Here is a 27,853-nt window from a genome sequence, read left to right as displayed (position 1 = left end):
AGGTAATATTCATACTTCTTCCTTTCTCTCTTTTCAATTGGGTTCTCAAATCTTTTTTGTTACAGCCAAGAGAGATATCGATACTGATCTAGTGGGTGGTTAATAAAAGTCTTTGAGTCTTGATACATTTGCTGTGCTTTGTGGTTTTGCAAATCCAGTAGTTAAGGATCAATCAACCGTGAGAACAAAACTAAAAAAAAAAAGTGTTTTTTTTGTTTTGTTTTGACATTCAAAAACGTGATCTTTCTTTGTTGCTACATTTAGACAATTTTTATTCTGAGGTAGCAGAGCAGTTGAAGTTTTTGTAGATTAGGATGGAGAACAAACCAAGTGTATTAACTAGTAGATACGAGGTTGGGAGGTTATTGGGTCAAGGTACTTTTGCAAAAGTGTATTACGGAAGGAGCAATCATACAAATGACGGTGTAGCTATCAAGATGATTGATAAAGACAAGGTTATGAGAGTCGGGCTAAGCGAGCAGATCAAGCGAGAGATCTCTGTCATGAGGATTGCTAAACACCCTAACGTCGTTGAGTTATACGAAGTTATGGCAACCAAGTCTAGGATTTACTTTGTCATCGAGTATTGCAAAGGCGGTGAGCTTTTCAACAAGGTTGCAAAAGGCAAACTTAAAGAAGACGTTGCTTGGAAGTATTTTTACCAGCTTATCAGCGCGGTTGATTTTTGCCATAGTCGTGGAGTTTATCACCGTGACATTAAACCGGAGAATCTCTTGTTGGATGATAATGACAATCTCAAGATTTCTGATTTTGGTTTAAGTGCGCTTGCTGATTGCAAGCGTCAAGATGGTCTTTTGCATACGACTTGTGGTACACCTGCTTATGTTGCTCCCGAGGTTATTAACCGAAAGGGTTATGATGGTACTAAAGCTGATGTATGGTCTTGTGGTGTTGTCTTGTTTGTGCTTTTGGCTGGTTATCTTCCTTTTCATGACTCTAATCTCATGGAGATGTATAGGAAGATAGGTAAAGCAGACTTCAAGTGTCCCACCTGGTTTGCTCCTGAAGTAAAGAGACTTTTGTGTAAGATGTTGGACCCTCACCATGAGACTAGAATCACTATTGCCAAAATCAAGGAGAGTTCTTGGTTCAGAAAAGGTTTGCAGTTGAAGCAAAGAAAGATGGAGAAACAAGTCAGAGAGGCTGCTGCTAATAATCCAGTGGAAGCTGCTGGAGGTGCAGGTCCAAGTGGTAACGGAGAAAGCCACGAGCCGCCTCAGCTTGCAAACTTGAACGCTTTTGATATTATCGCCTTGTCTATGGGTTTTGATTTGGGAGGACTTTTCGGGGACTTGTTTGACAAGAGAGAATCAAGATTCGCATCTCGGAAACCTGCTTCAGAGATCATTTCTAAGCTAGAGGATGTTGCCAAGTGCCTTAAGCTGAAGATAAGAAAGCAAGACGCAGGCTTGTTCAAACTGGAACGGTTAAAAGAAGGAAGGAAAGGAGTTTTGACGATGGATGCAGAGATATTCCAAGTGACGCCTACGTTTCACCTGGTTGAAGTGAAGAAATGTAATGGGGATACAATAGAGTATCAGAAGCTAGTGGAGGAGGATCTTAGGCCTGCTCTGGCAGATATTGTTTGGGTTTGGCAAGGAGAGAAGGAGAAGAAAGAAGAGCAGTTACCGCAGGATGAACAAGAAGAGCAAGAACCATTGTAGTGCGAAACTGCATAGAAAACAGAAGCAAGCACAAGGAACACAAATAAGACGAGAAACTCTCTCGCGGCCTCAGCTGAAACAGAAGCAGCATCAATGAAACCTCAAACGAACGATAGCTGTGACAAACAAAAGCAGAGGAAAGGAAAACAGACAAAAGTTGAGATTGTTTTTTACATATATAGCCTAGCAAAAAAAATTGTAGAGATAGTTGATTGTTGTAACAATTACGAGCTATTTTTATACCTTTGAGCTCTTGGCGTGAAGTTTTGAAGTGTATTGTGTTCTTTGAGTACTACCGTATATGAATGACAGAAGATTTGATCGAGATACAATAGCAGCAGTAAGATTTAGTTGTCCGGAGTGGGTGAGAAAGGGGATAAATCACAATTATGAATTTTACTAACAAAAGCTGTAAATAAAAAATAGAAAATTAATATAAGAAATGAGACATTAAAACTGATTAGGAAGATAAAACGATTGACGTTTGACTGAGAGTAATTGACGTTTCGTTTTCCTAAGTAACGAAGAAAATGGCTTTTGGTATATCTAGCTTGCATATAAATGTCTCATTACCTTCATCCAAAACCCTAGTCACCAATTCCCTTGCACAATTTTGGCTAATGAAACAATAAAACACGTCCGAGTCTTCTCTCGGAGAGATGACTTTGTCTCGGTTTTCAAAGATAATTTTTGTTCTTTATCCTTTACATAGTCTTTTTTTTTTCAACATGTGGGATATGAACCTTTGAAAACATAGACAGAATCATCTCTGTCCAAAAGAAGACTCGGACGTTTATTCGTTCCTTTGTTCACACAAAAGCAGAACCTCTAACGAACGGAGTAGTTTGAACAAAACCCTGAGTTTTTTTTGTTTCTTTTAAGCTTGAATCCGAGAAAAGGGTAATTTCGTCTTTTTCTATAAATCTTATTTTTAATTGATTTTATATTATATGGTTAAATCGTGGGGGATGATGTTGTACGGACGAACAATTCGGGAGTGAGAGGAGGAAGAAATCGTCGTTAGATCTGGTTTTGTGGATGTTGTGGCCATCCACCACCAACTCCTTTCATGCAAACAAACAAAAAAAATTATTCCATGTTAAATAAATAGTAAAGATTTGGTTTTGCCTTCTTTAATTTCGAATCTCAAGTACTTTTGTGTGTTTCGTTCTTCTCTTTCTCTGGGATTCAACAAACATATCATGAGGAAGAAGCTCGACACTCGTTTCCCGGCTGTAAGTTTTTTTTTTCTTTTTGGGTTTTTAATCTCGTGTCTTTTGGCTTTATTGAATCAATTTGGTTGTTCCAAAGTTTCATACTTTTGCTACGATTTTGATGACCCAAAAAAAAAAAAAAAATCGTATTTTTGTGTTGAGTTTGTATGTTTGTCTCTGTTTCGATGTCTTGATATGTGACCCAGTTAGTGTTTTGGGATTTTGTCTATTTTAGTGGCATGCATCATCAAGGTCCTCTATTGAATGCAGAGGAGTTTTGTTTTTATTGTCGCAAACCGCTCGAATCAATTCATCATCACTTTAAAATTATTTCGTTTCAAGTAGCTTTTGATAGACTTTATGCTCTGTAGTGTGTTCTTGTTTGTGCACAAATACCATCTGCCTAGTGTTTCTTTTTAATCATGCTTTGTGCCTCGGAGATACTTACCCTCACTTCCTTGTTATCTCTGCGAATTTTCAGGCTCGTATAAAGAAAATAATGCAAGCTGATGAGGATGTTGGCAAGATTGCTTTGGCGGTTCCTGTCTTAGTTTGTGAGTCAGAATCACACATTACCTCCTATATTGTTACCTACTATGTATTGGACTTGTTTAATGTTTTTCATTAACTTTTCATCTACTTACTTATTACAGCAAAAGCTTTGGAATTATTCTTACAAGACCTTTGTGATCATACTTATGAAATTACTCTTCAACGTGGAGCCAAGACCGTCAGCTCACTTCACCTGTAAGTTGATCTCTTATTGCTTCTCACTGCACGCTGCTCATTGCCAAAAACGATTCTAATTTACTTTATTTTCCAGATGCTATAGCTATCAACTAACCTGTTGTCACTAAGCTACTATAGCATGTAACTAGTTTTTTGTCACAGAACTTTATTTCTTTACATTTTTCTCTAGCCTTCATTGTGTTCATCACTTTTTATAATTCCACATCCCAATTCATTGATTTGTTTATTCTCTACAGAAAAAACTGTGTCGAAAGATACAACGTGTTTGACTTTCTAAGGGAAGTTGTTAGCAAAGTTCCTGACTATGGCCATGGGCATGGTCACAGTCAAGGCCATGCTGATGTAGCCATGGATGACCGCAGTATCTCTAAGAGAAGGTTTGATCTTTGTTAACATTTCGTAGTTCCATGTTCTTGGTTTATTTTTCAAGACTATGTTTCAAGCTGATTCACTTTTCTGGTTGGTTGGTCAGGAAGCCGCCGGGTGATGAAATTAATGATAGTGACGAGGAGTTAAAGAAAACCAAAGTGGTGAGCGATTCTTCTGCTCACTATTGTCTTTCTTTGTTGGTTTATGAATGTGTCTTGATGTGATGCTTCATATTTTGTGAACACTGCAGCATGAGATGGGACATGCGGGAACCAGTGGAAGGGGTAGAGGCAGAGGGCGTGGAAGGGGACGTGGACGAGGTGCAAAAACATCGGAACGAGAGCTTTTTCATCATCGTGAGATGGAGATAGATCCAACCATATTAGTAGCACCACCATTTACTCAAGACGAAATGAAGATGCATGCACCACCGCAACAACATGACAGTGAGAAGAAGGATGTGGATGAGCGGTCTTACCAGACAAAGCAACAGCTGCAAAGTCCCGAAGAAGGTAACAACGACACAAACTCAGGGTTGGGTCGGGGTTTTGATCTGAACACACAATCTCTCGACGTCGAGATAAAGCTGCCAGTAATCACAGCCTCCAGGGAAACGAAGAGAGAGGAATATCCGTGTTGGTCCATCCCGAATATGGGCAATATCGATCCAGTGCAACTTGCTAATATGAGTAAGAGGTTAGACGAAGACGAAGAAGATTATGACGAGGAGGAAAGCTGATACTGAGACCACAGCCTCGTTAGTGTTATTGACGTTGGTATTAGTAGGAAACATGATCTAGGATTGAAATAGAGTAGTATATAATTAACAAGTCTGATTATGTAGAAAAAAATGTATCTTTTGTCTCTTGCTCTTTTCCTGCATTTTTTTGTATGTAGAAATTATTGTAAGCTCTCTTTAAGTAAGTCTAATTAACAGTGTTATTATTTCTTAAAAGTCTAACCCTGATGGGTCCAATTTAATAGCCCATTAGGTTAGAGGTTTGAATTAAGAAAAAGTTAAATTAACATTTTTTTTTTTTTGCTATATCTTAGAACTTTAAGACGCAAAATCCCAATTCGATTTGGACTTTGTCGTCCCTATTAGAAGTACCGTGACAAGATTGATAGCGAGAAATCGAAGATAATTGCTAACCGAATAGTGAGAGATCATGGAGCCGATGAATGGGAACGCTCCGATTTCCTAATCACCTGCGAATCTTGCTTCGGTGACAATCCGTACGTGCGAATGTTGATTTCTCGCTTCCTTCTCTTACTTTCTTTTCTTTTTGTATACTAGAGTAATTTAAGTTTAGCTAGTTATCTAATTCGTCTAGCTAGTCATATAGGTTCAAATTTATTATACCTTGCACTGCACGTTTTTTTCCTTCAACTTCTGATTGAAGTTAGTTTATATGTAGACCCGAGCGAATTATGATAAGGAATGCAAGATATGTACACGCCCTTTCACGGTTTTTAGGTGGCAGCCTGGCCGGAATGCTAGATTCAAAAAGACTGAAATCTGTCAGACTTGCTGCAAACTGAAACATGTATGCCAAGTCTGTCTTCTGGATCTTGATTATAGTCTTCCAGTTCTGGTCAGAGACACCGCACTCAACATCAGTACTCATGACTCTATCCCTAAGAGCGATGTCAACAGAGAGTACTTTGCTGAGGATCATGACCAAAAGGTATGACCATGTTTTCATTCTTCTTTTTTTTTCTTTTTTTTTTTTACACTTCAACGTCGCTCTTGGTTTGAGAGTTTGCTTAGGTTATGTGAATGATTGATGATGACTAAGTCTAGTTTCCTCACGGTGGCTTATCCAAGTTAGTTTGATTCTCTCTCTCTCTCTCTCTCTCTCTCTCTCTCTCTCTCTCTCTCTCTCTCTCTCTCTCTCTCTCTCTCTCTCTTACGTAGACTAGAGCTGGGATGGATTATGAATCTTCTTCATTCGGCAAGATGCCACCTAATGATACTATTTCAAAGCTCCAAAGAACAACACCATTCTATAAAAAGAACCGACCACATGTTTGTAGTTTCTACACCATTGGTGAGTGTAACAGAGGTGCCGGATGTGCATTCCGGCATGAGATGCCCAAAACAGGAGAGCTATCCCATCAAAACATCAAAGATCGTTATTATGGGTAAGCTATTTTCTTCTATATTGCTTGACTTTGTTTAGACGGTTTAGTTGTCTTCTCAAATCTTGTACACATTCGCAGTGTTAATGATCCAGTCGCGATGAAGTTACTTGGAAAAGCTGGTGAGATGAGCACTTTGAAACCACCAGAGGATGAAAGCATCAAAACGCTTTACAACGGTGGACTTAACTCGAGTATCCTCGAGCAGGACATACATAACCAATTCTATGCTTATGGAGAAATTGAATCTATCAGAGTCTTGGCCGAGAAAGGATATGCGTTTGTCACATACACAACCCGAGAAGGAGCAGAGAAGGCCATTCAAGAGCTCTCCAACAGGCTAGTTGTTAACGGTCAGAGGCTAAAACTCACATGGGGAAGACCTAAGATGCCCAAACCTGATCAAAGTGGTTCATACCAACAGCAACAGGGCACTGTAGCCGTTATATCTCAGCAGCAGAATCAACCACCCCCACCAATGCAACAGTACTATATGCACACGCCAACACCTAACCAATACAGACCTTATTACCCATCAATGGACCCGCAGAGAATGGGTGCAGCCACTCCAACCCAAGAGGATCGTGGTTCAAGCAACAGTGAGATCAACAACGGAGATTCTTCTTCTTCTTACCTTACCATTTGTCACTGTCCAAGTGACATGAAACTTAGTATTTAACGTTCTAAAAGTACTTGAATTTTCTTATGTTATATCAATATTATGTGTTATGAACTAGTCCAGTGTTATTACTAAGCGTAAGAACTTCCAGGCTTCCAGCCATCTCAACATGTTGATTTATGTCTATACACTTATATTATATTTGTACTAATCATTTATCAATGTTCAGTAGCGGACCTTTCTTGAATAATTCATCATTTCACACTCCAACTTTGTGAGGACACGAAACCGTTTCTACTCATCCTCCTTACTCACTCAAAATTGATACATCGTGTCTCAATTTCCTGTAAGATGTGATTCTAGCCGTTTGATTAGAAATAGTTATTTACTTTTGTGAAGGGGTAACTTAGCTTTTGGATGATTTTATATTTATCAAATGGTCTAAGTTCGAAGATTTAACTTTCATGTCACCTTAATGCCTTCTATGTCATTTATTTGCTTACCTCAAGAGTCACTACAATGATGCCTTACATGTTCCTCTTAAACCCTCCCATTACCTTCCACGTGTCCCCTGCCCTACCATTTCTTTTCCCCCGTTTTTTCCCCCCAATAAACAACTCTGTTTCTTCTCGAATCATGCAAAAGTGCATTATCACACTCTAGGTATCTTTTTAGCTACTAAAATCAAATGTCCGTTTTTGATTATTTATTGGCTAGAACCTTGAACGTTGAGTTGTGTAGGTCGAAATTTGATGATATTGTTCTAACTTATGTAACAATTATGTGTCCCTCAAAATCATGTACTTGGAAGATTAGAAGAGAAAAATAAATTTAATACCTACATTAGTTAGCGATTTATTAGACCATTCCTCGCCTAACTCATTTTTTGGTAAATTAGCTATTGATCACGAGGACGGATCGATATTGATAGATTCGTTTCATAATTTCATAACTTGCCTAATGGAAGTGTACATAGTATTTCGACTGGTTATCTATGATTTAAAGGGGATTCGACCTGTATATGAGTCCCAATGACTATAGAGGGGAGGTGAGATAGTGATGTCAACCAAGAACCTAGAAATAATTTAACAAATAGAAAACTATATGTAGTTACTGCGTTGCGTTTTACTATAAATACATAAGACCACTACCACAGTTTTTTTACTCAAACACAACATTAAAACATCATGTCGATGGAGGAGCTTAGTAGCTGTGAGAGCTTTCTCACAACCTCTAAACCCTACCTCGCCATGATATCTCTCCAGTTTGGGTATGCCGGAATGAACATAATTACCAAAATATCCCTCAACACCGGTATGAGCCACTATGTCCTTGTCGTCTACCGCCATGCAATCGCCACCGCCGTTATCGCACCCTTTGCTTTCTTCTTCGAAAGGTAATTATATCCACTTTTTTCTTCATTATGACATTCTTTAATTTCTTATTCACCAATAAAAGATAAAAATTGTAATTTGTTTCTAACTCCGGATTTTATATTTTCTACAGGAAAGCTCAGCCGAAAATAACGTTCACCATTTTCATGCAACTATTCATTCTAGGCCTTCTCGGGTTGTTACTTATTCAATGTCTCTATTTAACTACGTTTCCTTTGGAAAAAATAAAAAATAAAAAAAAAACAAAGAAAGAAAGAAAGTTAACATTTTATACGATAAACAAATTTTACAGGCCGGTGATCGACCAAAACTTCTACTATATGGGGTTGAAATATACGTCGCCCACGTTCTCGTGCGCCATGAGTAACATGCTTCCGGCCATGACCTTTATCTTAGCCGTTTTATTTCGGTACGTAAATATGTTCACAAACTTATATTTCTAAGCGCGTAACAATTGTGGTTTTAAACGGTAATAATTTAATTCTAAAAAACACTACGTACTAATTGTGATAATATATAGGATGGAGATGTTGGACGTGAAGAAACTGTGGTGTCAAGCGAAAATAGGCGGAACGGTGGTAACAGTGGGCGGAGCGATGGTGATGACAATTTACAAGGGACCTATCGTTGAGCTGTTCTGGACCAAATATATGCACCTTCAAGAAGACAATGAGACGGCGTCGTCTAAGAGCTCAAGTGATAAGGATTTTCTCAAAGGATCCATCCTCCTCATCTTAGCAACACTCGCATGGGCATCCCTCTTCGTCCTACAGGTATGTACGCACATAAAGAGAAAATTTGAGTAAAAAACTCGAGATTCTCTCTTTAGTATTGCTTTTTTGTGTTTACGTCAAAAGAACAACTTTACAATTATATATTCGCTCTTTTTCTAATTTGGTTTTGGTTTATGTGACTAGGCAAGAATACTAAAGACGTACGCGAAGCATCAACTATCTCTAACAACACTAATTTGCTTCATCGGAACAATACAAGCAGTAGCAGTGACGTTTGTGATGGAACACAACCCTTCTGCTTGGAGAATTAGTTGGGACATGAACCTTCTTGCCGCCGCTTACTCTGTAATATTATTAGCTTCTCTAATATTTTCATATATATTCGATCATATTTTTTATATACTAATTCTAATAGATTGATAAATAAAAATAGGGGATTGTGGCATCGAGTATCTCATACTATGTGCAAGGGATAGTGATGAAGAAAAGAGGACCTGTGTTTGCTACTGCCTTTAGTCCTTTAATGATGGTTATCGTTGCTGTCATGGGTTCTTTTGTCTTGGCAGAAAAGATCTTCCTTGGAGGGTAAAAATTCTACTTCTGCCTATTTTTCTCCTTGATCTCCATGCATAGTTATGATGAATATCTCACTTAAAGGCTTATCAATTGTTTGTGTCATGCAGGGTGATTGGTGCAGTACTGATTGTAATTGGATTGTATGCGGTCTTATGGGGAAAGCAAAAGGAGAATCAAGTGACTATATGTGAACCCACCAAGACTGAATTGAACAGTAAAGTAACTGAGGATGTGGAAGCTAGTGGAACTGAAATGAAAATCTCGGAAGGTGATAACTCTATGCTCTCTACGATTGTGATCAGCGTACCACTATCGGAAACACCTTTGAAGAAGACTATTCAAGCGCCATGAATTATTGCATGCACTATTTAAGGAGAAGAATAAAACTAAAGACTGCTTAAGCCGAATCAGTATTTTGTCTTTTAATATTGATTATATTGACCTATATGTGAGAGGGATGTGAGTTTAGAGCTCCCACTTTTTTTTTCCTTTTTTTTTTTTTTTTTTTTTTATAAACAAAGAGCTCCAACTTAATTTAACGCCTTCTTTTCAAAAATAATACGAAGGCTTTCAACCATATTGAGGATTAAGGATTTTCACCAAATACGTATCAATTATCGCTTTACTGCTCGTAAATGACACTATACTTATTATTTGGGCTGGTTCGTCCTTGAGAGCATCCAATGTAAGGAACAGAGTAATCCACTTTTTAAAACTATTTTTGAAGCATGTGCAAAGTAAATTTAACGACATAAAAAACGAAAAAAATTAATAAATATAAATATTCAATTTCTCTTCAGAATTATTTTTATTGGAATGTGATAGTATATAATAAATAAGTTGTATATATATTGCTAATTTGCTATATTTCACTTGCGTAGAATGAAAAATATATAAAAAAAGAGGAAATTAAACCCTTATTCCCAAAATTAAAGTGGAGATCCCAATATCAAAGCACAGAAATCTGTACAAATATGTGATTAGCCTCGTAAATGTACAGATTTCAAGTTGAGTGAGCTAAATGTAGATCCAAAGGCTGATCATGATGAGTCACAATCGCAGCAAACTCATGCAACAAAATAACAATCCTAAGTTATTTATTTTCACAAAAGCGTTAGATCATTTACGAATTTTATTGAGCTTTCAAATTCAAATTTAAGTATAACAAATTTTAAATTAATTTCATCAAATCTCGAAACATAAAGGAGGGAGCTAAACAAGAAAAAGTGATTAATTAACCAACCCTTCACCTGATTTGAAAGGCAAGTGGGACCAAATCGGACAAAGGCGTGGCTAGCCTAGACGGAGCCGGTGAGTTCCTACAAAGAGGACACGTAGCACTAGTCCGGAGCCACTCATCAACACAATCAGTGTGGAAGCAGTGGTTACATTCCGGTATACACCGAACCGGTTCTCTAGCCTCGTAATCACATAAACATATCGAACATGGGCCGTTGTTGGGCCTCGGTAATCTCTGGCTATCTCCCAACACGATCCTTGGATATGACTCTATCACCGGCCGGTCTAGACCAAGTTTCACCACAGCCGCGGGCGACGGCCATTCAAGAACTCCGTCACTCGTCATAGCTTCATCTCTTCCTGTAGATTTTGACCTTATGCAGATGTACGAGGCCAGCATTATAAAGGAAATGAGAACCAAGATGCTTACGGCAATGGCGATGCCATAGCCTAGCCCAACCCCACTGGCCGGAGGACTTATCGGAGACATATATTTGGAAAGTTAAGAGAGTGCGAGCTAGAGAGAGAGTAGATCAAAATGTGGAATAAGAAGAAGAGATCAGTTTGTAGTAGAAGGGGACAAGTTTGACGTAGTCCGCGGGAAAGCAATTAAATGGTCCTGCACAATATTAATTTTTCTCACACATGTATATTATAAATTGGTTATGTAATTATGTAATACCCTTCCAAAATCTTTCCATCTTCTTGTATTAATTATAATGGACCATTGACTCTTGATTATTTTTTTAGAGATTCTATTTGAAGGTTTTAATATTTTAGCGCGGAAACCGACAAAATAAACTAGTACTAGTAGTAGTCCTTGAAGTTAGTGTTTAACTATTCAATTGTACAACCATTTTTATTAAATAGACATGGCTGTACATATCTTTTGGTGTGTGTACGAATTTCAAGCGACGATCACTACTAATTCAATTGTAAATTTATCTTATCAATTAGATCTTGAAGTTCTTAACACGAAAGAAAAGAGTAGTTTTATTTTTTTACTATACAATAATCCACCTTAATTAGCCAAAGCTCTTTCACTAAAACAAGTTGAAAGTGGCCACGTATAATCTCTTTAATCTACAAAACTACTGCAAGAGTTTCATTGACCGCTTCAGTTGCAAAATATAAAGATTTAGAAGTAAATGTTAACTGAAATGTTTCTTCTTGGCCTTCATTTAGGCATCAAATAAACTATTTTGTCAAGGGCCAAAAGCAAACCCATTACGAAAGATCTAGATAAGCGAAATCATTTACTTGCCTCTATATTTGTCTTCCGGACCCGGTCCTTCACCTTAATTGATTCACCCATTACCCCTTTCAGAAAAGGGAGCAAGGCTTTTTACAAAAAGGTTAATGATTCATGTTTTTGTGAAAAACTGTGGCCTCATTAAGAAATTGTGGAATCAGTTCTTTTTTTTTTTTTTTTTTTGCGGGATTTCACATAATCACTTCTTTTCTTCTTCTTTATTGAGGAAAAATGTGAATCGCATTCCAAGATATTTCATAATCACATTTTTAAGCTAGATTTTTTTGTTTTTTTTTTTGTCAAATTACTTTCAAACGGTTATTTGATTACAAATCTAGTTATTTATTTTATTTTTGTCGGTGAAAGATCTAAATAGGCTAAATCTAGTTATATATCATTCATAATGTTATATCCAGTATAGTACCACTTCTGAATCTAATATCTCATACAATCAAATCGGTATTGCACTTCGAGTCACATTATCATTCAGGTCTTATATTAATTTTACCTTGTCAGCTTGTTCATATACATATGTGCGTACGTGTTCTTCATCAGATTCTATATTGAAGGAGCGTGAGTCATGAAGTGAACGGAGTGGCAATCGAATAACCGAACCGTATCACATACGATTTTGGGCCCTTTTGTGATCAGCCCAATCTTTGTATAAACACATTTTGTTGAATAGATAAATACTTTTTTAAAAAGAATAATCACAAAATACACTAACCATGTTCTATTTTGTCAAAAGTTCATCACAAAATACACTAACCATGTTCTATTTTATATATCATGTGGGAGACAAGTATATTTTTCCTTATTATACGCTGCCCATCAATAGCTTATACCCCACAGAAGTAGTGGAAATCTCAAGAAAAGTAACTTCTGCACTATCGGAAGAGTAAAGAAACAGACGAATAAATTACATTATTGGCCGACACCAGTTTTTACAAACAAAAAGAAAAGAGTAATAATGGCATGCTTACAAAATAAGGTGTAATAACTAAACCAGCACCGAAGTTTTAACCGGTCTGCATTATTGGAGCTTCTGCAAGAAACAAGAGAAACAATTCTCTATTTTAGATGGTTCTGAAGTGGTTATAGTGATTGACAATCACAGTCACTCTTTCTAAAGTGTTTTTTCTGCATAACCCACTTGTTTTATTCAGAAAAAGAAATATGTATATAATTTGAGATAATATCTCGGCTTGAATTGGGAGAATATTCTCTTCGAAAATACGGTATGGTTAAGAGAATTAAATAAATTATGGAAAAGATTCGGATCAATATCTTAGATTTTTTCCCTCTAAAGAGACACTGAGAATACACTCCCCAAAAATCATTCTAAGATCACATAAGTCAAAATGTACAGAGTTTAGAAAGGTAGCAACTAGCAACTAAATAAATAAACAAAACTTTAGAACTCTGCAACTGCTTTTATCTCATGTACAGTGTAACGTTGTTGAAGGTCCAACTCTCGAAGGCAGGACTGAGGAAAGGAAGAGACGGAACAAAATCTTGAAGAGCTAGATGTACGGTTGAAATTGGTTGTTCCAAACCGGTGATTGCTGTATGCTGAAAATACGTCTTTCCCAACGGATCGGGCAATTAGGTTAAGGATAATGTTTTAGGTATATGCTCTAACAATTATTACTGTTCTTACTTCTTATAGACAGTCCAACAAAAAAAAGATGTTCCTGCGAAGACCTAAACCAAGACAAAAACATTTTTTAATAAGTCAAAATTTCTGCAATGTATTAGCTTCAAATGTTTGCAACTAGAAACCAAAAAAAACAACATTAAACACTAATAGAGTATAGCTTTATCACCCTAAAACCCAACCACATAAAATCAAACATGCCACTATATACACTCTATCAAATACCAAAACCATTTCCATTCCAACCTAATCTTTTTCAAGAATGAAAAATTTGTGTATTATGAAGATTCGTAACTCTGATCAAACCATGTCGAACGTTTTGCTATCCCCAAACGGCTACGTCTTTGCATCGCCCAAACCTCTTGTCAGATTCCTCAATTCAAAGTCCGGCGGACGGAAACTTCTCGTCTCCGTCGTCAGAGCTTCTTCTGATGATGCTGATTGTAATGCCGAAGAATGTGCTCCCGAGAAAGAGGTAACTCAATCCCTTCTCTTTTAACAAGAAGCTTTGAATCTGTATCTGCTTCGTTCTTTGCTATTGGGTTCTTACAAAGAGTCAGACTTTTCTTATAAGATTTTAGTATTTAAGTCTCCAAGAATGGTTACTTAGTGAAACCTTCAATAGAATTGGTGTTTATGAATTGAAGTTATTACAAAAGTGGGTTCCTTTTTACAATTGAAGTGATGTTATTGATGGGGGGTTTGGTGGCTGAAACACACAACAGGTTGGAACTGTGAGTATGGAATGGTTAGCTGGAGAGAAGACTAAAGTGGTGGGAACATTCCCACCTCGGAAGCCTCGTGGTTGGACTGGCTATGTTGAGAAAGATACTGCTGGTCAGACTAATGTTTACTCTATTGAGGTTGGTACCTCTTTCATTCTCCCATCTATCTATCTATCCCCACTGTTTTAGGAGGGAGGTTATCTGTATTTCCTAGTAAGTTTCAGACTTTTAGTACATGTTAGGGAAACAGTAAGACTCATCCAAAAACTGATTAGAGTTTGGATGGATATATAGCTATATAGGTTTTCAATTGAGAGAATTTAGCTTCAAACTTTGATGAGGAAACTGTTGTTATGTTTATGTGATATGCATTAGAATGTAGTGGATGCATAACAACAACAAGAGATTTAGGGGTCTTTGACCAGTTAGCTTGTTTTGTGAGCCTTTTGGAAATCTCTTCTACTAATTTGCAAGATACATTTGGCTCTTTCTTTGAGTTTGATCTTAGGTTCTTCACTGCAATTGCTGAATCAAGGATAAGAAAGAAAATTATGCTTCTTGATCTTATCAGTTTGGTGTTATATTTGGTCTCCTTTGATATATATTATTTTTTGGGTTTTCTTTGTATTTGCTTCATTATTCTGTCATCGATCTCCACTTCCACAGAAGATGTGTTAGCTTGCGACAAAATATGTTATGCAAATCCTGCATCTTCTTAAGATGGGATTCTTGATCTAATTCTGTTGACTCTTTTCTTCTTGGCTGAATTGTATTGCTTTTTGCTGAAGAATTAGCTTTTCTTGTCACTTTAGCCTGCAGTATATGTTGCAGAGAGCGCGATAAGCTCAGGTACTGCAGGATCTTCATCTGATGGGGCTGAGAACACAGCAGCAATCGTAGCAGGCATTGCCCTTATCGCAATCGCTTCAGCTTCCTCTATACTCCTCCAAGTCGGCAAAGAGCCCCCGTCTCGACCAAAACCAGTGGATTACAGTGGTCCGTCTCTTAGCTACTACATCAACAAGTTCAAGACTTCAGAAATTCTTGCCCCCTCCGTCACAGATGCTCCGCCAGTGGCCGAGCAAGAAACCTCACTACCAGAAACTCCACCGGTGACTCAGCAAGAACCCTCACTGCCGGAAACTATGGCCAGTGAGGCTCAGCCGGAGGCGTCTTCTGTTCCAACAAGTAGTGCCTCTTAGGGGGCTAGCATAGGATTATATATGTTGTGTAAAGATGAGATGAAGCATAGACCAATATCATGCATTCTGTTAATATTCGGATACATTTGTATACACTCTTCTCTATGAGTTGGTGATTTAATCAAATTTAAAATCCTAATCTTTTTGCTATAGTTCCGGCCTTGCTTTTTTTTTTTACCGTATACGAAAAGATGTTGTTTCTCTTCTAACTTAATTAACTATGTCTGAGTTTACACCATATGGATGTATTACAAAGGCATTAAACGGTATATATACGGCTCTGTCTCTCTGTATGTTGGACGAGCCAAGAGATCTCGACTATAGTTGTGGAGGTTGAGAAACGTTTCTTTGTTATCTTGATCTTATACTGCAATCAAGATCCTAGAAACTGTATAGATGTCTCCTAAGTCCTAACTCTCCCAAAGCCAAAAAGACTCGTAAGACTTATCTTCATTATCAATAGCCTTCAACTCTTCTTGAAGACTTTTGATTCCACTATATCTATCTCCCTTTTGTACTGTAAGAGCTTGAAACCAATTATTGAGGTATCCCAGTACAAAAAGTCCAAGCATTAAGGGGGTGTATTCAAACTATGATTTTGGAGAATTTGATGGGATTTAGGAAATTTAGAATTTTAATAGATTTTAGGAAAGTTGATATGCTTTTCTGTAAAATTCTTTCAAATCCCACCTAAAACCATGAGATTTAGATTTCTGTATTTTTAACTAAACAAATCCTCTCAAATCCTCCAGAATCCTAAAAAAACATTAAAATTCAAATCCACAAAATTGTTTTGAATAACTGTGGATTTTAAAGTAGATTTTTAAATAATCAGTTCAATAACAATAGATTTTAAAGTAGATTTTTAAATCATCAGTTCAATAACAGTGAATTTTAATATACTTTTTAAAATTCATAATTGAATAACATAAGATTTGTAAATTTCACACAAATCACTTAAAATATCAAGTTCAAACGATTTTTATGAAAGATTTGTACAATATGTAATCTCTTTGTTTTAGATACCTTACTTGTTTGAATGAGAGAACAGTGTTCAACTTACGTTTCTCCGTCATCTCATCTCTATCTTTTAACTCGATAAACACGAGGGAAATAATCACGGCACGCATCTTTTGAATAAAAGAGATTTGGTTCCCTTTTTTTTAAGAGGCATAATCCTTTTTTTTTTAAGAGGCATAATCGAAAGATACGTTGCTTTCACCATTAAAGTGGACCGCAGGTCACTCAATTTGTTAAAAAAAGGAAGACAGATAAAAAGTCACTCACATTGGTTTTCTATATATATCAGTCGACACTTTTATTTTATTTTTGGATGCTTTGTCGACTTATTATAAATAAAGGAGAATAATATAAAATAGGATAAAGAAAGCAAATTAACGTAGGCTATACTTTGCCTAAAAATACATCCGATTGCGCCTTTTACGGCATGTCGATATATATCATCTTCTGTTCCATATAGAGTTGACTACCTATTGATCTTTTTTGTTTTTGTTTTGAACAATGAACATACCATTTAACGGCATGTCGATATACATGACAAATAGAGCAATAGTTTATATACTACTATATATTTAAAAGAAAAAAATTATTGCGTAATAAAAAAGTCGAACGAGACCATGACATCATGTTTCTTCTAAATTCTAATTATACAATTGTACTTCACTACTCACTAGTGTAAAAAGAAATTGGAAACGCATGTAGCGGTATAAATTAACAGGGTGTAATATCTTATAACAAATCAGAATTTGTAAAATTTTAGAAGAATATTTTAGTACACTGAGACGTCTTTATATTTTCAGACTTAATAATTTTTTTAATGATATATATATATATATATATGTATATATATCTTAGTTGCTCGATAAATTATTTATTAATTTTAAGTATATGTTGTACTATAATTTAGTATGGTAGGATGACTCAACAAGAATATGATGAGTTAGGAGTCAGGGCAATCTTATCCGGATAATATTGGTACTTGGGGATACTATTAAGTATAAATAGTAGTTTAATACAATTATATCTGTTTAGAAAAGTATTGTTTGGTAAGAGGCAATCAGACAATAGTAAGTTAACTTTAAATTCCAATTTTCGTTTCAAGGATGCAATATCATAAACATTTAAAATTCAAATAGTACATATCAAAAAAGGAAATCTTAGTTTTTATGAGTTTTTGGATGTGGGAACTGGGGAGAGCAGCAGAAGACTAATTTAATAATATGCTACGCCCAAAAGTCTCGTGACATATTGGAATCCAAAGTCTTTTTCCAAAATAATAATTTAATTGTTCAAAACTTAAATGATAAATACTGAATATTTAATATTATTGAACTAACTTAATCTAGGATAATATATAAGCATGAAAAAGTATTATGTTAAATTTACGAATACTATATGTTTTCGATTTAAAACTATAGTTTATGAAAGAAAAATGAGAATATTTTATAGATATTTTTGTTGAGATACTTTTTTTTAAAAATATCATTTTTTAACGTTTTCATTTTTATCTTTTTTTTACATAATTACAATATGTTAAATTATTTTTAAATTTTTTTTTGGTTTGAGCTCTCAGTTTGGTTTTAGTTCTCAATTCTATATATAGAGTATAGCTTTTAGAGAGTAGAGTTTAGTATTTAGGGTTTATGGTTTAAAATTTAATTATTTTATATATTGAAAATAAGTATTTTTTAAAATAAACACCATAAAATAATACTTTTGAAAAATAACATAGAAAAGAGATATTTTTTAATATAAACACCATAAAATAATATTTTTTCAAAAATATTATTTTATGGGGTATTTTTGAAAATCCAAAAAAAAAATCATGTATACAATCAATTTATTTTACGTATTATTTAATATTGATTATATTTATGTATTTATAAATGAATAATGTCCTAAGAGGAAAGAGAGGTGTGGGGTACTCGCCTAAACATGGGACTATGGGAGTGTGCTTTGAAGTGAACGTGGTCATTTCATAAACATGGGACTATGGGAGTGTGCTTTGAAAGCCTAGAAGAGTTTTATTCTTCTTTTGAGAATCTTCAACTCCAAAGAAGAAACTAAGAACAGATCGATCAGTATTGTTATTCTTCTTTTGTGAATCTTCAACTCCAAACTGAGAATCTTTTTTAAAGTGAAATCACAACCATCAAAGACATAATATAGTAATATACTATCATTTTCTGAAGAAATTGTTTAGTTAATTAACAAGATAAGATTAAAGCTGAAGAATACAAAGACAAATTTATAAAATCATAGATGCTAAATTTTTATATACCTTCTTAATTAGTTTCATTTTGATCTGGTTCAAATTTACCACCAAGAAAATCCGATCCATAAAATTATTTCGACCAAATATATATTTATATATATACTTTGGTATCTGCCTCTTGTTTTTCTTTTACTTCACAATCGCTAAATTTAGACCAAAACAATTGGAGATGAAAAACTTCATAAACGAAGAACCTTCTTCTTTTCCTCTTTTTTTCTTTTTTTTTAATTTTTTTTTGGAAAAGAACTTTCGTATGTATGTCGTCGATAGCCCACAAACATACAGGTATCATGTTTTTTTTTTTTTGAATGCACAGATATCATGTTGAAAGGATAAATACAAAATCACATAAAATCTTGTTCAAGTGGTTATATATTGTATTCAACTATTCATTGTTATAGACAAATCTTGAGAAGCATAATTACACTGTGTTAACTAGTGCTTTCCATTATATTATTGACAATTTGAAAATCTATAGTTATTATTTTGTATTGTAGCTATAATTGGTCCCTCAATGTCAGGGTATTTACTTTATCTCTTGTCCAAAAATGGATTATTCTTCAGTCGATAACTTGAGATTGATGGACATAGGTTGATAACTAGAATGATACAAATTGACTTTAACTGCTTTGTGCTCCTCCTGGTAACACGTATTGTGGTTTTGAACGACGATTTATTACAAATGATTTTTTCGCCGAAAGCTCGAAGTCATACTGACATACACGATTACGAGCTGTGTAATTACCAAAAGATAAAAAATCAAAGATGAGATAGTATAATTAAATCATACAAAATACATCTATGAGCTTGTATATGAATTCAAATGTAATAATCATTCATGGTAGTTTTGTCGTCGGTTTCATCATTCAGATTGAAACACAGCACTGAATATACAACTGTTTGTTGTAAAATTGAATTAAGGTACTTTAAACATTATAAAAGTATAGAGGACGTTAAAGAAAAAAATTCATGTTTTACTTTATCATGTGATTAGGTGTGATTGTATAAGAATTCAAAATTCAAGATTATCCAATTTCCGACCAAAATATGTTTTAATATATAATATTTACATATTTTTTGGTATCTAACTCAAATTTAACTCAAATAAGATATATTTTATTATTAAGAAAATCATGGAATTTCCAATTATCGCTTGATAAAGTTTGGAAGTTTCTGTTGTTGATATAAAATGACAATATATATATATATATATAAATAACAATATATATTTATAAAAAACAGATTTTTAATCAGTTTTACAGAAAATGAGTTAAATGTTATTACAAGAAAACAGCCAATTTTCGACAGAGAGAATCGTCGGTAAACCTTCGGAAACGGCATTTTCCAACGATTTACCGAGAATAAAAAGTCCTCGGAAACTACTTGTCGGAAATCAGAAATCGTCTGAAATCCGTCGGAAATTTCCGACAGATTTCCAAGGGTGAATTATTTCCAAGGGATTTCCAAGGACGCTAAATTACCGAGAGATTTTCAAGGGCACTTACTTTCCAACAAATTTCCAAGAGTCCAGATTTCCAACGAAATTCCAAGGGCTTCATGTTTTCAAGGGATTTCCAAGAGATAAGTTTTCCGAGAGATTTCCAAAAGATCTTGTTTCCGAGGACTTTCTGATGACAACGGAGTTTCCGAGTGATCTTCTATATAAATTACAAAATTATAAATAAAAATATAAAAATCTAAAAAATATAAATAAAAATAGAAAATTTTCAATAATAAATAAAATAACAATATATCAAAAGGCTGAAAATAAATTTTTATCCAACTATATACATCCTATATAGTTGAAAATATCCTAATAAAAAATATATACACCCCCATACAAAATAATATCCAACTAAATAAAAAATTTCGTAAATTTAAAATAGTTTAGAAAAAAAAAACAAATTAGCTAGGATTAGGAGGAATGAATTGTCCAGTAAATTAGGAGGAAATGAAACTTTGAAGTTGGGAGAGTGTTGTTTGCATATGGATAAATTGTTCCTTAATCTTGAGGTTTTCTTGCTTCACTTCCTCCATAAGACCTACACAATTTAATAAAATAGTAATCAACAAATAAATAAATTGAATCCAATCAAAATCTTTAAACTAATATCAAAATTATAAGAAAAATCTACATAATTTAAATAAATTAGCATTCAAGTTAAATGTATTTTTAAAAATTTACAAAACTATTCTAAATCCCAAAATATAACAAATTTAAAAGTAAATCCAATCAAAATCTTTAAACTAATATCAAAATTATAAGAATAACCTACATAATTTAAATAAATTAGTAATCAAATAGAATGTATTTTTTTATTTACAAAACTATTCTAAATCCCAAAATATAACAACTTCAAAACTAAATCCAATCAATATCTTTAAACTAATATCAAAATTATAAGAAAAACCTACACAATTTAAATAAATTAGTAATCAAATAAAATTTATTTTTTTATTTACAAAACTATTCTAAATCCCAAAATATAACAACTTCAAAACTAAATCCAATGAAAATCTTTAAACTAATATCAAAATCTTCTAAATTAGTAATCAACAAATAAATAAAATGTTTTTAAAAACCTAATTCTAAAATAATTTATTTCTAAATTATTTCTACACAAATAAATTCTTTCTAAAATTAAAATCTAAATCCATATCAAAACCTTAATTCAATAATAAATCCAATCAAGATCTAATTAAATGTATTCAAAAACCTAATTCTAACAAAATATTAACAAACAAAACTAAGAATCACAAATAAAAATCATAATAAAATATGAAATTTACATAATTTCAGATGTTTGTAGATGGTGACTGGTTGAAGGAGGCCACTGGCAGAGAAAAGCAGATGACCAGCGGTGAAAAGGAAGCAGATGACCGACGGTGGAGGAGAGGAGAAGGCCACCAACGGAGGGAAGGAAAAGATCACCAGCGGAGGGAAAAAATGGCCACCAGCGGAGGGACTAGCGGAGGGAAGGAAAGACCGGCGGCAAGGCAACAATCGGCGGGGAGGAGAAGAACACCGACGGAGGGGCAACAAACGGTTTTAGCAGTGGAGTTGCGGCTGGGAAAAAATTGTGAGGCCATGTATAAATATAAAACTTTCAGAGGGACATAACCGTCGGAAATCCCTAGGAAACAATTAGGGTTTTGCCGCATGAATGAAATAATAGGCGGGTATTATTTTTTGCTTCGCAAACCTGTCAGAAATTCACCATCCCTCTGAAATCCGTCTGAAAATTTTTGGTCCCCTCGAAAATCCGTCGCATAATCATTGCATGTATATTTATTGGCCAGCCAACCATTTATTTAACCGAAAAAACACAAACTTTGGAAATTCCTCAGAACAGTCCACATCCCTTGGAATTCTGTCGGAAATATCAAAACCCCTTGGTAATCCGTCGAAAATTTCTGAGAAATTTCAGACGGATTTTATTATATATAACAATTTTAGAAAAATTGATTGATCTTAAGAGTTGTTTAAAACTAGACTAAGACATATTGTCAACAAAATTACATTTAGGATCATAATAGATAAAAAATCACATAGTTTTTATAAATCAAATAACTTTACACTAAGTTTCAACAACTATATCTCTAATATCATCTTATAAACACTTAAGTTTAGATAATGTAGTAATCTTTCAAGTGTTGCAATTTTTTGTAGTACAATGCTTTATAATCTAATTTATTATAATATTAGACAACACATTAGATGTATCAAAACTACTATATTCTTCAAATAAATAAAAATCCCTAGGAAGTAGTCGTAAATTTCAGACGAATTTCAGAGGACGCGAAGAAATTTTCTGACAGATTTCAGAAGACGCGGTTTAAGCCTTAGTAATTTGTCGGAAATTTCCGAGGGTTTTCTTAGAAAACGAGTTTTTTTTCTTAATCTGACCACATTCATCTTCCCTCGGACAGCCCTCTGAATTTTCTTAAGAATTTCCGAGGAATTTTCCAACGGATTTGCGAGGCAATATTAGTTTCCTTGGTTATCCGTCTGTAATATTGTGACTGATATATATATTAACGTATTTAATATATAAATATACAAATAAATACTAAAATATATATATATATATAATTGCTAATTTAAATTTATGAAATTATTATATGAAAAATTCAAGAGTTAAAATTTATTTCCATGTGTTTTATAAATACATACATATAATTATGAAAATAGAATAAAATACAAAATTAATACAATTTATTTCTTGTCTTCTTCATCCGATGAATATTCATAATTGTTCGAATCAGAAGCATTCTCAAATAAGGTTTTCCACTCTCTTCCTCAGAATTATCGTAAACCTTTTTATCTACAAAATTGGTGAAATTAACGACAAGATAAATTTCTAAAGAGTGGTCAACCGCTCCTATGGTACCCAATGAGTTTTGTTGCATAGGTTCATGTTCACTATCATCGAAAATCCCAACAATACTTCCTCTAGGATTTATTAACCACACTGATCCAATGTTCGTTTGCTTCAGTTGCCCATGAATATCTAATGTAGTATACTTGATCTGTTTGTGAAACAAGGATGAATGAATCATATTGGCAAATTTCTCAGTAATCCGTTGGATATTTCTTAGAATAAACCAATGGTCTTCTGTCCCCCGAAAAGCTGTCGGAAGTTTTGAAAAATTTCTGAGGATATTCCGACGACCGGGTTTTCGTCAGAAATTTCCAAGATATTACAGATGGATTAATAAATTTTCGAGGGTTTTCTGAGAGACGTGTTTTTCTCAGAATTTTCTCAGAAATATGTCGGAAACCTGTTGGAAAACTGTGAGAAATTTCCTACGGATTTTTTCTGTCAAAAAATCCATCTGAAATCAATGTGTTTTCTTGTAGTGATTTGACGTTTTAACAAATAGGAATTTTAATGAAATAGGAATTCGGGTAATTTTTTTTTATCTCAATATAGTTGAAACTTTTAAACCTTTTAAAACTCCTTTTAAAACTATTTTTGATAGATCACAAAACATTCGGGTAATTTCTGGTAACGTACAATTACTATTTTTTTGTCAACGAGTAAAATATACCGCGCTTGTAAACTCTGAAAGGTTACTATTATATGTAGAAGAAAGTAAGAAACAACGACTCACGTATATGAGCATTTTCCTTGAAAAGAAATGTGACTTTTCCTTTTAAGTTTTAACAAAAAAAATATCGGAAAGTTGAGTTCTGCCGACAATTAATGGACCAGGAACAAAAAGCAGCAAACAAACCTTACACTTGCTCCAAAAGAGAATTAGTATAGACAACACTACAAAAAAAAAAAACAGTTATTTTACATTATTTTTAAATGTACAAATAATTTGCATCATTTTTTAGAATAATTTACTATTTGTTGATTCAATAACACGAGTTTACTTCTTAACAAAGACAAAGAAAAAAAAAAATACTAAAAAGATTTCGAGTGAGAGTAGTAAATATGGAGTGGGGCAAATAATATATTCGCACACGCCGTTTATTTTCCCCACGTGCGTGATAATAACAACTGATGAAGGCTGCTGCTCCTCTCTTCTCTTCTCTTCTTCTCTCTCTCTCTCTCTCTCTCTCTCTCTCATGCATTTTGCGTTATTATATAAACAGCCAACTTCCTCACGAAATCTTACACCAAAACACACAAAGCTTCCATTTATTAAGAGATACATATTTTATATATATTCATCACAAGGAGAAAGAAACAATGGCGTCTTCAAGCGTGAAGACCATTCCAATGGCGATCCCAAGCTTCTCCATGTGCCACAAGCTCGAGCTCCTCAAGGAAGGCCAAAGCCGCGACCCGAAACACGGAGGAGATGATGAAGGGCTAACCTACGAGTTCCAAGAGATGTTGGACTCTCTTCCAAAGGAGAGGGGATGGAGAACTCGTTACCTTTACCTGTTCCAAGGGTTTTGGTGCCAAGCCAAGGAGATTCAAGCTATCATGTCCTTCCAAAAACATTTCCGGTCCCTTCCTAACGACGTCGTTCTCGCTACCATACCTAAATCCGGTACTACCTGGTTAAAAGCTTTAACTTTTACCATCCTTAACCGTCACCGGTTTGATCCGGTTTCCTCAACCACCAACCACCCTCTTCTCACATCCAACCCTCATGACCTCGTACCTTTCTTCGAGTACAAGCTTTACGCTAACGGAGCTGTTCCCGATCTTTCGGGTCTGGCTAGACCCAGAACATTCGCAACACACGTCCCTTTCGGTTCCCTCAAGGATTCAATCGAGGAACCTGGTGTGAAGGTCGTGTACTTGTGCCGGAACCCGTTTGACACATTCATCTCCTCGTGGCATTTTATCAACAACATCAAATCCGAGACAGTGAGCCGAGTCTTGTTAGATGAAGGGTTTGATCTGTACTGCCGAGGAGTGATCGGTTTTGGCCCCTTCTGGGAACACATGTTGGGGTACTATAGAGAGAGCTTAAAGAGACCAGAGAAAGTGTTCTTTCTAAAGTACGAGGATCTCAAAGAAGACATCGAGACTAACTTGAAGAAGCTTGCAAGTTTCTTGGGACTTCCTTTCACCAAAGAAGAGGAACAAAAGGGAGTTGTGAAGGCTATCGCTGACCTGTGTAGCTTCGAGAATCTGAAGAAGTTGGAAGTGAACAAGTCAAAGAAATCGATCAAGAACTTTGAGAACCGATTCTTGTTTAGGAAAGGAGAAGTGAGTGATTGGGTTAACTATTTGTCGCCTTCACAAGTGGAAAGATTGTCAGCCTTGGTGGATGACAAGTTAGGTGGATCTGGTCTCACATTCAGGTTGAGCTAAATCGAAGGCCACGTGCCACATCTATAGTCTTGTTGATTCTGAGGGGCCTATAAGTTAAGCCAGTAGTTGTATTGTTTGTTACAGAATGAAGCAATTAACGTCCACAATATAGTTTGTCGTTTTTTTTTTGTTTGCGAGTTTTATTTTAATAAATATCGTTTGTGTTTGCCATTTATGTTTTTATTTGTACTAGATTATTATTTTTCATGGGTGTTAACTGAATGTATTGACAAATATAAATATATAAATATAAATGTGTGTCTGTATTTCATAGATATATATTTTTTTATATTTAGTAAAAGACAAGGGATTATGGATCTAACACGTTTTTACCGATTATACTCTCTTTTTTCTTTTCTTTTTTGAAAACGACATGTAAAAAATAAACCCTATATATAGCATATTATGGAATCACGAAACACGTGTTTTAAACTAGGTAAACAAAAGACAAAAGAAAGTAGGAATAACGAATCAAACTTTTGATTTACCCACATGTCGATGCTTGAAATTTTGTTACAATTTTGTTTTATCTTCGGACTTTTTTTGGAACGTTAAATTTGGTGATCAGTTTCAATTCTAAAACCAGTTAATAGTGAATTAGTAATACAATGACTCATGTATTTTCGTCTATTCTATATTTCAAATATACCATCAGAAATCCATTTAAAAAAAAAAAACAATTCATCACATAAGCAATAAATATCATTCTAGAAATTTAAAACACATAGTATTAGACCATTCTTTTCGAACCATTAAAAAGACATGATAAATTTATTAATATCTAATTTTCTTCAATAATCTATGTTTTAGTTGTCCAAATCTTTATATTTCATAAAACAAATCGAAAGTAGATCTAAATAACTTACAATGCTACCCAAACTTACATTTATCATCTACACAGATCGATTTGCATTTTCCACAATGTTTACAGCCACAGAAGATGTAGTATATATATTCATGTATATACGTACATCACCAACAAATCATTCCGAGTGATTTACCAAATAAGAAAAGAAAAAAAGAATACCAAAATAGACAAAATCAACAAAAAAAGAGAGACATATAGTATTAAAAAGAAAAAAATTAAAGTTGAGTGGTTTACATGTTTCCCCTAGTAAATGACGTCGTTTTAGTTAAACCCGAACGAAAAAAATACTTAACTCAGGTCCACTGTTCCCATCAGGATTCATCATGTAATACGTCTCCGAGTCTCTTGAACCGATCACTCTCTCGAAATGTGCTCTCATGTACGTTAAATCTCCTTCTTGCTGCCCTCCTCCTCCTCCGCCGCTTTGCTCCGTAGCGCCACTGCTCACAGGTAACACACCAGCTCCCATAGACACAGCATGAAGCATCTGCATCACGACAAGATCCTCTTCCGTTGGTTGTCTCTTCACACCATAACCGGATTTTTTACCGTTACAATACAAAGCCCAAATCGGTTCGTCAATGATTTTGGTTTTCTCACTCGGTTTCTTCTCACACTCCAACGCGATTCTCACCAAACCGACTCCAAGATCTTGGAGCAGCTTCCCCGTAGGTATCGCTAACTCCAGCAACAGAATCGGCATTGAACGCGGGTTCTCTTGAACCGCTAAGTTCACACGCGTTTTGCGGTAACCAAACAACGTCCCCGTGACACGTGTCCCTCCGTGGACGTGGTTCTCGTGTAGCCTTCCTCCTCCTACTGGGAATTTACACATCGGTGACATGATCGGGAGTGAACGAAACACAGACCGGACTCGACGGAAGAGTTTCGTCGATTTGGAACCTGTTGTTTTGTTTTTCCCAGAGGGTTGCTCTAGCGTGATCTCAGGACGTACCTGAGCCGTTGATTTCTTCGACTTTGGACTACCGAGAGGTGACATTGTCGTCGGAGTCAGCATTCTTGGCGTTAACGGTGGTGTCGCCATTACAAGTTATCAAAATTGAGAATGTTTTTGTATGTTTAAGAGTAGGCCTATTTAAGAGTATAGACCAAATTTTTATACAATCTTTAGAAACTAATGGAACGCACGTTTGAGTTTGTAATATATAAATTATTATGCAAACGTGAGTCAGAGACTTTTTTTTGTTAGATAATTATATTTTTCAGTTCGCCGGTTCTTAGTTGATGGTCGGGTGATATTAGAATTGACTTGTGTTTTGTTTATGTTTTTGCTGCTGCCTGCTGGTATAAGACTTGTTCCTCTGCTTTGCTGTTTCCAAGGTTGTTTAC

The 27,853-nt window shown here is 34.9% G+C and overlaps 6 protein-coding genes and 2 pseudogenes across 7 annotated transcripts; 6 read left to right on the top strand and 2 right to left on the bottom strand.

Annotated features, from left to right (window-relative positions):
• The first annotated feature begins 314 nt into the window (after positions 1-314).
• Positions 315-2,010, top strand: LOC104734719 (CBL-interacting serine/threonine-protein kinase 2). Its single transcript, XM_010454352.3, has one exon. The coding sequence runs from the start codon at positions 315-317 to the stop codon at positions 1,683-1,685; it is 1,371 nt and encodes a 456-aa protein (XP_010452654.1). The 3' UTR covers positions 1,686-2,010.
• A 24-nt stretch (positions 2,011-2,034) lies between these two features.
• LOC104734718 (uncharacterized) lies at positions 2,035-4,973 on the top strand. Its single transcript, XM_010454351.3, has 6 exons — positions 2,035-2,920; positions 3,381-3,453; positions 3,553-3,646; positions 3,886-4,026; positions 4,122-4,179; positions 4,269-4,973. Exons 1-6 carry the CDS (start codon positions 2,888-2,890, stop codon positions 4,755-4,757), a joined length of 888 nt encoding a protein of 295 aa, XP_010452653.1. The 5' UTR covers positions 2,035-2,887; the 3' UTR covers positions 4,758-4,973.
• Positions 4,869-6,839, top strand: LOC104737872 (zinc finger CCCH domain-containing protein 53-like). The gene is made up of 6 exons (XM_087482369.1): positions 4,869-4,907; positions 5,003-5,017; positions 5,124-5,266; positions 5,436-5,706; positions 5,937-6,163; positions 6,242-6,839. Exons 1-6 carry the CDS (start codon positions 4,869-4,871, stop codon positions 6,837-6,839), a joined length of 1,293 nt encoding a protein of 430 aa, XP_087338495.1.
• Positions 6,840-7,966: 1,127 nt separating this feature from the next.
• LOC104737871 (WAT1-related protein At5g07050-like) lies at positions 7,967-9,874 on the top strand. The gene is made up of 7 exons (XM_087482152.1): positions 7,967-8,175; positions 8,286-8,348; positions 8,466-8,582; positions 8,694-8,946; positions 9,091-9,252; positions 9,341-9,492; positions 9,591-9,874. The coding sequence occupies exons 1-7, from the start codon at positions 7,967-7,969 to the stop codon at positions 9,832-9,834; spliced, it is 1,200 nt and encodes a 399-aa protein (XP_087338278.1). The 3' UTR covers positions 9,835-9,874.
• Positions 9,875-10,600: 726 nt separating this feature from the next.
• LOC104734717 (putative RING-H2 finger protein ATL69 pseudogene) lies at positions 10,601-11,305 on the bottom strand (annotated as a pseudogene).
• Positions 11,306-13,810: 2,505 nt separating this feature from the next.
• Positions 13,811-15,708, top strand: LOC104737870 (protein MAINTENANCE OF PSII UNDER HIGH LIGHT 1-like). The gene is made up of 3 exons (XM_087482151.1): positions 13,811-14,106; positions 14,357-14,494; positions 15,169-15,708. Exons 1-3 carry the CDS (start codon positions 13,894-13,896, stop codon positions 15,556-15,558), a joined length of 741 nt encoding a protein of 246 aa, XP_087338277.1. The 5' UTR covers positions 13,811-13,893; the 3' UTR covers positions 15,559-15,708.
• An 8,728-nt stretch (positions 15,709-24,436) lies between these two features.
• On the top strand, positions 24,437-25,806 carry LOC104734714 (cytosolic sulfotransferase 15). The gene has a single exon (XM_010454346.3). The coding sequence runs from the start codon at positions 24,556-24,558 to the stop codon at positions 25,633-25,635; it is 1,080 nt and encodes a 359-aa protein (XP_010452648.1). The 5' UTR covers positions 24,437-24,555; the 3' UTR covers positions 25,636-25,806.
• A 700-nt stretch (positions 25,807-26,506) lies between these two features.
• LOC104734712 (protein MIZU-KUSSEI 1 pseudogene) lies at positions 26,507-27,824 on the bottom strand (annotated as a pseudogene). The gene has a single exon (XR_015578471.1). The product of XR_015578471.1 is annotated as a protein MIZU-KUSSEI 1 pseudogene (transcript).
• Positions 27,825-27,853: the final 29 nt, after the last annotated feature.

This window comes from Camelina sativa, chromosome 13 (genome assembly GCF_030686135.1).
Source record: "Camelina sativa cultivar CO46 ecotype springtype chromosome 13, ASM3068613v1".
Taxonomy (NCBI): Eukaryota; Viridiplantae; Streptophyta; class Magnoliopsida; order Brassicales; family Brassicaceae; genus Camelina; species Camelina sativa.
The sequence above is the reverse complement of the archived record's forward strand: the minus strand, read 5'-3'. Positions and strand labels throughout refer to the sequence as shown.

Coding starts and splice junctions, on each gene's coding strand:
- LOC104734719 (XM_010454352.3), top strand. CDS start 315: ATGGAGAACAAACCAAGTGTATTAACTAGTAGATACGAGGTTGGGAGG.
- LOC104734718 (XM_010454351.3), top strand. CDS start 2,888: ATGAGGAAGAAGCTCGACACTCGTTTCCCGGCT. Junction 3,647..3,885: donor ACCGTCAGCTCACTTCACCT/GTAAGTTGATCT, acceptor TATTCTCTACAG/AAAAAACTGTGTCGAAAGAT. Junction 4,180..4,268: donor AGTTAAAGAAAACCAAAGTG/GTGAGCGATTCT, acceptor TGAACACTGCAG/CATGAGATGGGACATGCGGG.
- LOC104737872 (XM_087482369.1), top strand. CDS start 4,869: ATGTATCTTTTGTCTCTTGCTCTTTTCCTGCATTTTTTT. Junction 5,267..5,435: donor GACAATCCGTACGTGCGAAT/GTTGATTTCTCG, acceptor AGTTTATATGTA/GACCCGAGCGAATTATGATA. Junction 5,707..5,936: donor CTGAGGATCATGACCAAAAG/GTATGACCATGT, acceptor TCTCTTACGTAG/ACTAGAGCTGGGATGGATTA.
- LOC104737871 (XM_087482152.1), top strand. CDS start 7,967: ATGTCGATGGAGGAGCTTAGTAGCTGTGAGAGCTTTCTCACAACCTCT. Junction 8,349..8,465: donor TTCATTCTAGGCCTTCTCGG/GTTGTTACTTAT, acceptor CAAATTTTACAG/GCCGGTGATCGACCAAAACT. Junction 9,493..9,590: donor GAAAAGATCTTCCTTGGAGG/GTAAAAATTCTA, acceptor TGTGTCATGCAG/GGTGATTGGTGCAGTACTGA.
- LOC104737870 (XM_087482151.1), top strand. CDS start 13,894: ATGAAAAATTTGTGTATTATGAAGATTCGTAACTCTGATCAAACCATG. Junction 14,107..14,356: donor AATGTGCTCCCGAGAAAGAG/GTAACTCAATCC, acceptor AACACACAACAG/GTTGGAACTGTGAGTATGGA. Junction 14,495..15,168: donor CTAATGTTTACTCTATTGAG/GTTGGTACCTCT, acceptor TTGTCACTTTAG/CCTGCAGTATATGTTGCAGA.
- LOC104734714 (XM_010454346.3), top strand. CDS start 24,556: ATGGCGTCTTCAAGCGTGAAGACCATTCCAATGGCGATCCCAAGCTTC.